Consider the following 14,572-nt stretch of genomic DNA (forward strand, 5'->3'; position numbering starts at 1 on the left):
ACTACTATAGACATAAGATGAATTATTCCTTGAACTAAGATCGCATTATAAAAACATTTTTTTTATTATTGTTTATTATTAAATTAATGAAAAATACTAAAGTAGCATTGTGGTATAAATTGCAGTAAATTGTGGAAAATTATAGGTATATAGATAATATTTTTTTGTTGAAAAATGCAATAATGCACAACTTCTAATTGTATGCATATATAATTATATCATATACATGCTATGTTTTGATCATCATATACGATGATTATAATATTAGTATATATTTTTAATATATTATTATATAAATATATACACATTTACATACACTTCCTTTACATTAGTTTTGAAATAAAAATTCAATAAGAAATATTAATATTCGCGCAAGAAAAATCGTTTGAGATTATAATAATATTTATTCTAAAGAAATCACCTGCGAATACATTTCACACGCATGCACTTCAATTATAAAGCATATTTGTTATGCTTATAATCAATTAGGTGCGTTAATTTTGAAATAAAAATTTAATAAGAAATATTAAAATTAATATAAGAAATCATTTGAGACTGATATTATTTATTCTAAAAAAGAAAAATCACCTGCGAATGTCAGGTAGATCTCGCGCGCTCACCTGTGTCAGGTGACGAATCAGCGGCGAAGATCAACCCTTCCTCGTTGCGAGGTGCACATAACCGAACAGGTACACCTATCTATTTCCATACACTGGCTTGCTCACCTCTATTGAATATGAAGAAGGGGGAACTCGGCACCTGTCATCGGTGGCCATGCAAATACTTGCATGCGATGAATAAAAAAGAGGGTCTTCGTATAGCGAAGGGGGAAAGGGTTCTCTCGCGCCACCACTTTATTCAGATTAGGGACGACCCGCCCGTGGCATTTAAATGCCGACCCTTCGGTAACGCCACTTGATCCTTTTGATTTTACACGGCAAGTGTATTTTCACCCTTCATCGCTAGACGGAACTCCGCCCAGGGAGCGATCTTTCCGTCCTGGAACGGATCACGGATGTTTCTATTTTTCTCTCCTCCCCTCCTATCTCCCGTCCCTTCGTCACGACGCTTTAATAATTCATATTAACGACGAAAGACTATCGACGTTGCGAAATAGGTATGTTGTTGACACGACATTGTTGCGACATTACGGACATTTCTCGAGGATGATTCCTCCTCCTCCTCTTCCTTGAAGTGGCTCTCGCGAGTTTACTCGATTACGTCGACGAGAAGAGAAGAGAGAATATCGTGAGAGTCCAAACTTCTAACACTTTGGCAGCGAACATCATCAATTATATATAATTCCGAAAAGACAAGTTCGAGATATCACGTATATAATTTTCATAAGTCTCTCTATGGAATAATTTTTTTTCGCGCGAGCGCATTTATAATACAACTGGCTATTATAATCAGAGAGCGCGTACATATTATTCGCGCCTCTCTCGTGACTTCGTGTCGGTGTAGGGGCGTCATTAAAATCAATACCGGCTCGCTCTCTTTCCTCTCTCCGCTTCCTTCTCTCTCTCTTCCTTCCCTCGCTATCCTCGTTCCCATATTATCTCCATCCTCGTCGCGTCCACGGTGGACGAAGGCGAGGGTGGCGGAACCGAGGTAGGGGTTTGCCCCTTCTTATGTATCCGGTCTAGCATGTGCGAGGCGAAGGACGAAGGAAATGTTAGTGGGGACCACAGGACGAAGGAAAGTCCGCGAGAGAGAGAAAGAATAAGCACGAGGAAGACGAAACCCCCGTCGAGGGGGTTGCAGGGGGATAAGGATGGCACGATAAGAGGAAGGCTGCGTTTGTGATGTGAGGTACGCGGTACACGCGATAAGGAGTGGGGAAGGGGATAGCGTTCCCATGGCCAATAAGAACCTCTTTAAAGCGCCCTTTTTGCGCACGGGACTGCGCATGCCGGATTCAAATCTGGGCGAGCTAGGTATCGAGTAGGAAAAGTAGGGGTGGAAAGCGGCGAAGGCGACGACGACGACGATGGTGGTGGCGGCGGAGACGACGGGTGCTGGTGGTGGTGATGCTGGTGGTGGTGGTGGTGGTGGTGAAGGTGGTGGTGGACGTCGGCTGTATGGAAATATGATAGCGCGATAAGAAAAAGAAGAAAGGCACTCTCTCTGACGCCTATATACGTGTGTGCAACGCGAAAGGGGGATAGGCAGGGGTGGGGAGAGCGCCACGGTTCTCGCGACCAATAAAAGGGCTAGTTTAAAGCGTCTTATTTTTTTTGCACCGACACTGCGCATGCTGAATTCAAATCTTGGGAGTGGTGAGGCTGGATGGATTTGTATGGAAATATGATAGGTGCGAGAGGTACCCCGGTCGCGGAGCCATGGCGGCCGATAGGGAGGGTTTATGGACGTTCGACTTACCCTCGTCGTCGATATTTTCACGGTTTATATTTTTATATCGCATTTATGACGTTTCGGTGTTCGCTATTTCGAGCGACTGAAAAATTGGATTGAATCGATTGAAGATATTAAGATTCTATCAATTGATAAAATATATAGCAGACAGGAACGTTAAATGTATGCATATATAAAAAGACAATGCACTTATTTCAAATGTAAATAATAGAGCATCGTACATGTATGATGAATAAAACATATTATGCATGTTGTAAAGAATTATTACAGTTACAGGGAGATATTGGAATTAAAAGCTCAAAATGTTCTGTGTGTCTTAAAATATAATATTCGATACAATAGTTAATATTAAATACACACGCGCGCAAATTAATTAATTTTTTTTTGGAATCTTAGATGAAACTAATTAAAGACCACCAATTATAAATTTATCGTAATTTTTACAAATCTTAAAAAAATAATATACTTACTTTAAAATATTAATGACTTTTTAATAACTTGAAATTAATTTACGTTATACATATAATTAACATGATTAATGACGCGTTTGATGAATATCGTGTCACGTACACGATAATTATATAATTTTATATTATATTTTTTTGAAGAGTATATACATATATTATTATATTATTTTCTTCAAAGAATAAATATATCTCATTAGACTCTACTTGTGCTTTTAAACTTTCCAACAAGGGAAGAAAAACATGGTAATAAATACCTTGTATTACAACATACGGTTATTTTGTAATGTATTAATTTGTTGAGTACAACGTCTTGTGTTCCTGTTAGCAGAAACATACCGTAGGTCAGCACAATAATCACATTGTTTGGCAAATCGCCCTCTCGAACGATCTCAACCTGTAACTGTACCCACCTGCTGCCATATCTCATCGAACCGTAACACAAGCTCTCAATCCTCAGGTATATCAATCCTAGAGATCTCTAGAGAAGAAATCTCAATGCATCTATCATGATCTCATGATGACATACGAATTCTTAAATCTTTTTAAAATATTGAGTGATCGGGAAAATTATAATTGATAGTTTTTCATTTTTAATTTTAGAAATGTGCAAAATATATGATATATAAAATTTTACGAAATTATTCTTCTCTGTTTTTTTTTTATTATAGTATTTTATTATAGTAATTTTTTTTATTTATAGAAGAACGAATGAGAATTAATTTAGAAATATCGATGCTGAGATATTTAAATTAATTTAGAAATATTAATTATTTTACGATTCAAAAAATCTTGATTTCCGACTAATTTCGGTGATCCGTAACGATAAGGATTTGCGTGGGTGGTCTATAGCGTGAGAGACTTCTTGGAGCCAGACTTCCTCCGACTAATTTTATCTCCAACCCTTCCTTATGTCCGCGCTAACCGCACGATCTTATATTATATCCGGTAGCTGTGACACGACGTGCGCGTCCACGTGGTATGTCAAAAAATATATTTCAACGAATACAACTCGCGATTTCGCGCGTGACTTTCCCGTCAGAGACCAGTCAACGCATTTTCATCATTATCCCGTGCGCGCAGTGAACTCTTATCGATCTCCGTTTCTGGAGCAACGAGGCTCCTTGACAATTCGAAGCTGGAACACGCTCGTCACATCCGCGTGAGGGAAAAAGCATGCGAATCGAACCGGTCCGGCGCAACTCGTAGCCGGATTGGACGGTTGCGTCTGAATCAAGCCGAGTTTAATTCTTAAGCATCGGTCACGGAACGGGTCCTTAAGTATCAAGGTCTAATCGTCGTCATCTTGACCAGAGTGGGGCATCTAGCGCGCCGATTGGCGGCGAGCGTTGCATATGCAAATCTGTTTGATCTCTCTCTCTCTCTCTCTCTAATTCTCTCTTTCTCTCCTCGACTTCGCGGAGACCAACAGAGTCGAGATGCACGCGAGATGAAAAAGGCGCGCTCTCGCTCGCGCGAGTTCCGGAGAGAACTCGCCTTTGGCTCGCCGGGCGGAGCCGCGTTTCCCTGCGATTGGAGGCGTCTTTCCCCACCGACGCGTCGACTGCCTCCCTTCCCTTCATTCGCGACAATCGTGCAGGCTCTGTGTCGGTGTTGCCTGCCGCCGCACTCATCTCTCTCTCTCTCTCTCTCTCTCTCTCTCTCTCTGTCCCGTTTACTCGGTGAACGCTCCGTCCGATGCTCCTTCCTCGTCTCTCGCTTCGGCCTTTCCTCTTCCCTCGCAGAGAGAGAGAGAGAGAGAGAGACCTAACGACTCCCCCACCTCGGCTTACACCGATCCGTGGACGCGGCCGCCGCTCGTCGTGGCCGGTAGGACGTACGTGAGTCCTCTAGTGTAGCTGCACACATGCACGCGATAGCATCTAACCAGCCGCCGCCGCTCTGTAACCATCAGAGCCGTCGCATAATCTCTCGCTCGAGTGTGCCACGCCGCGCGAGTAGACACAGATCAACGTCGCGATAGGTAGATCGATCCTAGAGCTAGAGTTCGTTGACAGTCCAAGTAGCAAGTAGCCACCGAGTGTGTTGTTTCCGGAACCGGCGTTTCGCTATATTTCGTGCTGTGTCGAGTCAACGCTGATCGTGACAGATGATCAGCGACTAGCTGACGAGGAAAATACACAGAGTATAGATAGAAAGTGGTGAATCTGGTGTAGTGAAACTAACTAAAGAATCGCGACGTTGATGATATCGGCGTAGATGTAGTTTGTTGATGATTTTAGCGGCGAGCGTTCTTATCTCTGGCGTTTCAATGACAGTTGCGAATGACACTGGCGTAAAGACTTGTATGAGTGCGTCGTCGTGCGAAGGCAGCTCGAAGCAGAACGATTGACATAGTGTTTTTTTGATTGCAGCGCCAGTGTGTGTTTCGTGTGCTTCACGACTGATGGTTGTGGGTCATCGTCTCGACGGAAATGATGTGCTGAGATCAAGAGACAGGGCTCACGATGATGCGAAGTTTGTGACAAAGGTGAAGATTTTGTTCTTTACGCAAGCAACGATCGAGTGTTTTTGACGCAGAGGTGGACAAGATCGTGTATCGAAGAATCGAGTACCATCGTACGATTGTGTACAGACGTGACTGTGAAGACTCGTCAACGGGTGTGCAGTGCGTTTTTTTTAAGCAGTACTATGTGTCATCGAGAAATCGAAGACATTGACTAGACTTCGTAAGAGTGACATGTCAACGTGAATGCCACAAGGTGTTGGAATCATCAGGAGCCAAATAACACAGCATCTCCGAGTGAGAGATATCTCGAAGCGTAGTTCTACGAGCGATGATAGCCGACGCGGATCATTGAGTCATCAGCGTACGACCTTCCGCTGCGTGGACCTTGCGGTGGGATTCTTCGTCGACAGCAGGTGAATCCAGCAGGTGACCACGTTGGATTTCGCGGCGTTGGCTGCTTACGGGGGCGTTTCGGGACCCAGGGTCGCGGTGGCGGGCACCGGGGTCCTCGCGCTACCCGGCCTGATACCCGACAAGGGTCTATCATCGCCCGGAGGCCAGTCAAAGCCAAAGTCCGCAGGGCTGGCGGGTCTTGACAGCGAGGCGGTGCGCCGGTGGGTCGTGGAGGCCACGCGGACCGTCCGGCAGGTTCCTCCCTCCATGGTAGTGCCTGCCAGTTCACCGCAGCAGCAACAACATCATCGTCAACCGCAGCTTCATCATTCCGCTCACAGGAGCCAACGTCAGGAGCCTAGCCCACCGTCGGTCAGCATCTCGTCCTTCGTTCTGCCGGCCTCGATGACGCAGACTCCCAGTATGCACCTGCTGGAGAATAACAACCTGGTCGAGGTCGCTATGGCCCAGCAGCAGCAACAACAGCAACAACAGTCTCAGCAACAGTTGACGCATAAGCAGAAGCAAACGAGTCCCACGAACAATAACACCATAGAGGCTTGGAGATCGATTCAGGGCGGGCATCAATGGTGGAGTCCGCCTGCCAGCGTTCATCAGGAACAGCAGCAGCAGCAGCAGCCGTCGATCGCCCAGATCTCTCAAACGCCGAGTCTAGTGGTCGGAGCAGTGTGTGGCCAGATGCAGAGGCATCATCCGCAAGTGCAATCGGACATTGATCAGCCTCTGGACTTCTCTGTCGGCTCTCTGCAGCAGCAGAAGCTGCATTCGCGCGTGAGGACTATACACGAGAGAGTAAGTAGGATGCACGACAACAACAACGGCACAGTGAGCAGCCAGAAGATCATCAGGGTTGACATTAGCAGACGAAGCTACAGCCCCAGTGAACCCAGCACCAGCAGCAGTGAAGATGAGGGTGTCTCTACCGGCGGCAGCCCTTCGGGACCTCTTCGTGGTGCTTCGGGTGAGTGTCAATCAGATTTACACGCAATTCTTTAAAATACGCAATATAATCGCCATGATTCGATATGTGATTATGAGACTTAAGAGGAACAGAATGGAGAGAATAGGAAGAGATTTTACCGATTAATTCAATTATTAATTCAATTATTTTTATTAATATTGAATTTATAAAATGCCTGGTACATCCATGATTAATATCGAATTTATAAAATATCTGGTGTGTTCATAATGTAAGAAAAACAGAATGGAGAAAACAGAAGGAGAATTGTTCGATAAATTCAATTATTAATTCTATTAATTATCTTTATTAATAATATCGAATTTATAAAATTGTCCGTATTCATGATTAATCATTCGCAATTAACGTAAACTCGAAATTTTTTCCAACGTAATATATGTATAAAGCACTGATAAATTCGAATTAAATGAATCAGAGTGACGTTTTAATTCCGCCGAGTATAAATGTAGATTAGATCTCATTATCATTTATCTCGAGCAGCTAATTTCGTTATTAAAAGCAATATGCACAACATCTAGATATCGCAGTTTCTCCTTTCGCTCAACCAACGAAAAATATTGCGACAATCAAACAATTTCCCATCTTAAGCAATGGAATAAAAAATTGTTAAACAATTAGAATTATTATCCGATTAAATATAAAATAAAATACTTATACATATATATATATGTATAAGACTTGAAGCAACGGGCAGAAATCGTGCGTTTTGTGGAAAACGTTACGTTCGTCAGCTGTCAGCGCAGCCTGTCCCCTCCTTCCCCCCTCCGTCCCCTGTTCTCGACGCCCCCGCATCGCATTGTTATTTTCCGTGGCTGCATTGTGCATCAAGGCATTGTGTGGGTCGTGCGACCCCCAATCGCGAGAAAACCGATTTATCTGAAACGGCCGGATTTTGCATTCATACATCTCTCTCTGCATGCTATTCTTGTATGCAGAACGCACGCCAATTGTGAGTTTGGGACGAATTTACATTTAGGGTAAATTTAACGTTTTTTTTTTTATTTTAAGAGGAAGAAAACCGCGCGACATTTTCTCTTGTATCTATTGCACATAAGACTTGCTATTTTATTATATTTTTTTTATTTTCTATACTGCTGCATATAATTTTCAACGTGAGACGTTCAGTATTATTTATTGCCACCTCTCGAAAGTAAAAAATAATAATTTGATATATTAATATTTGATATTGAATACCCGATTTTCTAGATTGTATATATACAAAATAATATACAAAGATTTTCTAAATTTTATATACAAATTTGATTTATACGTAGAATATCATATTATTGTAGATTAAATTTAAAACGATATTATATTAACGCCAATTCAGGTATGAAAAGGACTAATAAGAACTCAGATATTAGACGCAACAATTTTTTTTTGTTATTTTGAAAAACAATTTTGTTGCTCGTAATATCTGTCCTTGATTCTTATTAACTTTTTTCTTATCTGAATTTGTATATTTATCTATCGGAATCTTTTCAATTTGTGATTCTATATTATAACGTTTTCTTCTCACGCTGATGACGATGACTAACCGATCCGCTATCGTGTCAATGCGCATTCGCGTATTTGTAAAATTAGTCCGAATGCTATCTATACGTTAAGGTTGAACTCGAGGATCGATATCACGCGCGCATCAACGGATCAGCTGACTCATCGTCGATCGCTTTGGCGATTTCTTTCCCGCCAAGACACTGCGATCGTGTAATTTCGATTGACTACATCGATTACAGATTACTTATGATATTATGCTATCCATGTCTTTGGACGCGCTAATTTATTAATTAGGTGCAAAATTGTGAGTTTATTAATAGCACGCGTTTCTGCTTTCGATTCAGAATTTCTGATAAACTTGTGATTCTTGGATGCTGCACGCGTCGTTTGTAACGCATTTTAAGGCGCATGTTAAGTTACATAATTTTGCCAGAAATATTGACAAGTGTGCCACAGAATTTATAGTCACAAATTATTATCTGTTGATCCCCGTTTACATTATTATCGCTCATCTATATTTTTCCACCTTGATATTATCATTAATATATATTATCATAGTCTATCATCACACGTATAATTCCAATAAAATTCATTAGGAAATGCGTTATTAGAACAGATAATCGATGATAAAATAGATGGAAAAATATATTGATTAAGATGGAGGGATCAGATCCGCCACGAGAACGTAATATAATTTTTACGCAAACTGTCTCTATTAACTGCGATATGCGACGCGATAAATCGAAAATTAATAACGCGGATGATATTGTTAATGTACGTTGATCAGCCGCGATAAGCATTAGATCCGAGAAATAGGCAGAAAAATTGAATCGACCATTTGATACTATTGATAAAAATGCGATATCGCTTTAGTCGGTCCAGTGTTGTTAATCTATAGCAATTACGCGACGTCTATGTATTTCTCGTACCTGTTATCGAGGAGAGAGAGATTATCCACACGATAAGCTCACCTCTCTTCCACATATAGTTGCACTAATATTAAAAAAAAACGTAAATAAATAAAAATGCAAATACACATGCGCTGCGAATTGGAAGGGAAAAAAGCGCTATCTGTCGATAACGTTTTCTCTCTCTTTCTCTCAGCTCTAATATTTGTTTTAATAAATATTCCACGTAGCTCGCATGATTGCATGGTTATTTTCGGAAATCGTGACGCAAAAATCACGCTTAGTAAGTTAGTTGACCGATGTATTTTTATCATCAATAAAATATCAGTTTCGTCTCGCGAGTGATTATTGCATCGTAAAATATTAATAATTATATTAAAAAATTATTGAAAAAGGAAAGATCGTAAAATGTTGCGTGTTTTAGCGATATATAAGAATTTATCTCCGACACGCACAAGAGGAGGGATTATATTCCTCCAAAAAGGAAGAAAAAAAGTAATTTTTAATACGTTTCACGGTTATAAATTATCCTGATTATATCTACTCCCATTTTTGATGATATTCATAATCAACGGTGATGATTCCGCGTCTCGTCCTTGATGAAAATACGCATAAGGCATAGATAGAGTAGGATGGGCAGGTACCCGTTTCACGTTGGATACCTTGGAGGACCTGTTCCTGTACTCGAGCCCGGGTGTATTACGATGTAACCTGATACGATGTTTGATTCTATGTTATTTACGAGCAGGTGGATCGCCGCGCAACAATGTTTATCGGCGTAATTAGATTCTATACACCCTAACGCAATCTTTATCACACGTCGATGAGTCGACGAGCCGCGGCGAAAGTCATGCTTTTCAGAGATACACGCGCGGCTGTACGATATAATAATAATTTTCTCGAACGTCGGCCTACATTGATTTCTTATTCGTCATCTTTGCACGCCTTTTTTCCGCCTATTAATTTAAATCCGAAAAAATATCGCAAGATATAATTGGCATATTCGACTGTTTCCTCAAATGTGTTTGGTAAAAAAAAAAAAACAATTTAATATGTCCTATAAGTGTTTAGATATCATATTTTTTTATAAAAAAGTTGTAGAAATATAAAATCATTTAATTTTATAATTAGGAATTAAATCTAAGAAATCTAAAATAATTTAATTTATTTCAGATCATTTAAATAATTTTAGATTTCTACAATTAAATATTTCCTAATTATAGAAATGTAAAATCATTTAAATATGTATTTTTATAAATAAAATATGTATTAAAAAAATTTTAGATGAATTAAATGATTTTAAATGATTTCTACAATTAAAATATGTATTAATGAGACATGAATATCAAAGGGAAAATAAATTGAAATCATTTTCAATCATTCTGTCGCGATGAATAAGAGAATGCTTTTTCTCATGAATATTAACAAAGTTTGCTTCTCTTATTCCTCGTACCAGTATTAATAACGTATACTTGCAATAATTACATATTATTATAAAGTAATTTAAAATGTTTTCTAAGGGGAATATCTTTACGCGATTAACCATCCCGCGCGCGCGAGTTTCCGCTTATTTGTGCTTAATTTAGCCGAAGGTACACACGAATCCCTTTGATGTAGGGCCCTCGCGGCGTCTCTGAATCATCCTTATTGGGATCATCTTTTTCATCGTGTGATCGCTTCCATTAACTATATCGCCAGGAGCCGCCGTCCGAGTTCCTTCCTTCATTAGCGTTTTCTGTGATCCGCTCTCGAGCGCCGTCGGATCACTCGCGTGCGGAAAATTAGACGGACCTTCTTCCGATTCGTGAGAGTACTCACGGAGAGATCCCTCTCCTCTCGCGTTTCTCGCTTCAGTGATCTTTCGAGCTTCGGAAGATGCGTCGATGGAAATTCCGCGAAATCCATTCTCGTCCGGAACGAGACCCGAGACCGAGACCGACCCCGAAGGATCTCGCTATTTAAGTAGCCATTTTCCTCCCGATGCGCCTAGGAGCCCCTTATCTTTCCTCGCCTGAGCTTATCTCCCGAGATCATGCTTTGGAAAGAAATTGCGGAATAATACGCGAGAAATTTCGAATTTAATCCGATCTTGCAAATTTTCTCGTCTTCCGTTTATCCGCTTGTCATTCTATAAGACAGCAACTAACAAGATTTTTTATACATATATAAATATCGTTAAGAGGCATATTTGTTATTAATTATAATCTATTAAATTTATAATTATAATTATACTTATCTATTGTATAAGTATCTATAATTAGCATTATTTATTATTCAATATATCGATAATTAATATAATATTGAAACCTGTGTCTGTGACAGTTATGATCGTAACTCGATATTATTAATTAATCATGTTGTGATTAACGAGATATTAATTAATTATTTTATTATATATATTTTTATTAAATATTTTTATATATAATATATTAATTTTGTCTTATGTCGATGCTTCCGCGATCATTAAACTTACAATCAGCTGTGCAACATCAGGACGCGCATCACGAAAAAATAGATCGATATAATTAATATATCGATGATGCGTTTCGTTGCAATCTCTGCGCGACTTTGGTGGATTCATGTGTGGATGACGGATAAGATGGTATTTATTGACTCGCGCGTCGGATTAATCGCGCTCTCGCGCGATCGAATATAATATATATTTATCTTTTTATGAGTCCTCCGGCCGAGAGAGCCGTACGAATGGAACGAACGGTCTTTATCGATCGACGATCTCTCGCTCGCGTCACTCGAGAAACGAAGGCTTGGCTCGAAGATAAAAAGCCGGCGCGCTAAAGAAGCGGCCGGAAGCGCGTTACCTCGCACGGCTAATATACGCACAATGACTGTGAATACATAAAGACTCGCTATCAAATGGGATTTGTTCAACGGATGACGCGGTCGGTGTAAAAAGTGTAGCGTGTATGTATATATATAAAAAAAAAAGAAAATATTTCCAACAAAGATATCTTATAAACTTATATCTCTTTCGCCTCTAACAGTGCTTCGGAAATTAAAATAATTTAATACAGCAGAATATACATTTATGCAAATAGAAGAGTTTTAATTTCTATCTAACTCTTTATAATATAATTTATAGTATAAATAGATCGGTAATAAATTTCATGTTTTTTTAAAATAGAATTCTAAATGTATATATAATGTCTTAGAAAAATCCTAAAATATCTCATAGTAATATTTTAGAATTATTTAAAAATGTCATTATATAACATACATAAAAAATTCTAAAATATCACAGTGATGTTTAAGGATTTTTTTAAAGATGTCTATATGTACATATAAAATATCTTGATATAAATAATTCACTGTTCTGAATTTGTAAATAATTACAAAGAAACTGTATCCTCCTCTATTATATTATTTAATTGTAAACCGGAATTCTAGAATTAATTTTATTTCTAAAATAGAATTAATATTTCCAAGAAAGATATCTTATAGATTATTATCTCATTCGCCTCTAACAGTGCTTCGGAAATTAAAATAATTTAATACAGCAGAATATACATTTATGCAAATAGAAGAGTTTTAATTTCTATCTAACTCTTTATGTATAAATAGATCGGTAATAAATTTCATGTTTTTTTAAAATAGAATTCTAAATGTATACACAGTTGGAAAATTTGTGTTTTCTTGTTAGAAACGGTCCCCGTTAAAATTTTTGTGTTAAATATTTAACACATGTGTTAAATTAACATATTGCTGTTGTGTTAATTGAACTCAAATGTTAAATTATTAAAATAACTGAAAAAAAGTGTAAAAATAACACAATGTATATTTATTTTTAATTTTACACAATAAATATGTTCGATATTATTAGTGACAAGATTTATCTGTTAAAATTTACAGAAAAAAAATGTTAATTTTACTTTATAATATAAGTGGGGATGATAAAATGTAAAATTAACAATTTTTTTAAGTTAATTTTCACATTAAAACTATGTTAATTTAACACAAAATTTATTTCAAGTTTACTTGAAGTTTGCATTTATTTTATGTTAAAATATTAACACAATATTCGTGTCATCATTTAACATATCCGTATTATGTTAAATTAACACAAAAATTTCTGTGGACCGTTTGGGACATGTGATATTTGTTAAATTTAACACAAATTTTTCAACTGTGTATATAATGTCTTAGAAAAATCCTAAAATATCTCATAGTAATATTTTAGAATTATTTAAAAATGTCATTATATAACATACATAAAAAATTCTAAAATATCACAGTGATGTTTAAGGATTTTTTTAAAGATGTCTATATGTACATATAAAATATCTTGATATAAATAATTCACTGTTCTGAATTTGTAAATAATTACAAAGAAACTGTATCCTCCTCTATTATATTATTTAATTGTAAACCGGAATTCTAGAATTAATTTTATTTCTAAAATAGAATTAATATTTCCAAGAAAGATATCTTATAGATTATTATCTCATTCGCCTCTAACAGTGCTTTGAAAATTAAAATAATTTATTACAGCAAAATATACATTTATGCAAATAGAGAATTTTAACTTCTATTTAATTTTTCATCTATAAATAAATAGGTAATTCATTTCATATTTTTTTTAAATAGAATTCTAAATGTATATAATTACATCTTTTAAAAAATCCTAAAATATCACAGTGATGTTTCAGAACTATTAAAAAAGGTCATTATATAAAACATGAAAAAATCCTAAAATATTACAGTGATATTTTAGGATTTTTTAAAGATGTCATTATAAAATCTTGCGGACAAAAGTAATCTACCGATCTGAATTTGTAAATAATTACAAAGAACTGTATCCTCCTCTCTCATATTGTTTAATCGTAAACCGGAATTCTAGAAAGCATGAAGTAATGACGGCGGATATGACTGCTCATACCGAAAAGTATTCGCGTCGCTCGACGATAAATTTCTGTCGCAATAGATATCCCGAGAATTGATTAACGTGGCGAGTTTAATTTAACCTGCATATACGGCGGATGACAAGAGATACGCGATAATCGATTCTAAATAATTGCAATGCAAAAACCACATATGCACAAACACGCCGTCTCTATGTCGTATAATTAAAGAGTCGGGACATTTTTCTCTCTCTAATTTACATTCGATGTAAAATATAAAACCGCCGCTCTCTCATTAAGACACAGTCCAGAACAGTCATCGATGTATGTGTATGTGTACAGCCACGGTTGACCAAGGTATGATACGATTTTAATGAAAAGTTCCCGCTATATTCCTCGAAGAAGTAGCCGGAAGTAGCCGAACCGCTTGCGTTGCGTCACCGGCAGCACGCTATAATGCCTCCTTATTTGCATTGTGTGTCCGCCGGGTTTCCGATTATACCCTGTGCGCCCGGGCCTTCTCGAATTAAGGCCCCGGCACCGTAACCTGCCCGAAAAACGCTCCGGGGCTCTATCACGAATCCCGATTATTACGTCGGGACGTAATA

General features: G+C 38.0%; 2 protein-coding genes across 9 annotated transcripts in view; one reads left to right on the forward strand and one right to left on the reverse strand.

Moving 5' to 3' along the window:
- The window catches only part of LOC145944327 (uncharacterized), a 281,689-nt gene extending 275,717 nt beyond the window's left edge, over positions 1–5,972 (reverse strand). The window contains exons 1-2 of the mRNA XM_083052590.1: positions 5,773–5,972; positions 1,914–2,077 (exon numbers count right to left, since the gene is read on the reverse strand). Coding sequence (XP_082908716.1) covers positions 1,914–2,077; positions 5,773–5,972 — 364 coding nt within the window. The remainder of the gene's footprint in view (positions 1–1,913; positions 2,078–5,772) is intronic.
- The window catches only part of LOC145944346 (uncharacterized), a 180,955-nt gene that overhangs the window by 21,490 nt on the left and 144,893 nt on the right, over positions 1–14,572 (forward strand). For 7 of the 8 annotated variants that reach the window (XM_083052610.1, XM_083052613.1, XM_083052612.1 and 4 more), the window contains exon 1: positions 4,706–6,685. In XM_083052610.1, the coding sequence (XP_082908736.1) occupies positions 5,971–6,685 (715 nt within the window). In that variant the 5' untranslated portion in view covers positions 4,706–5,970. Of the gene's footprint in view, positions 1–4,705; positions 6,686–14,572 lie in introns of those variants that run through there. The other variant, XM_083052611.1, reaches the window with a different exon arrangement.

Source organism: Prenolepis imparis, unplaced genomic scaffold, assembly GCF_030444845.1.
Source record: "Prenolepis imparis isolate NDT839.2.m4 unplaced genomic scaffold, iyPreImpa1.0 SCAF_13, whole genome shotgun sequence".
Classification (NCBI taxonomy): domain Eukaryota; kingdom Metazoa; phylum Arthropoda; class Insecta; order Hymenoptera; family Formicidae; genus Prenolepis; species Prenolepis imparis.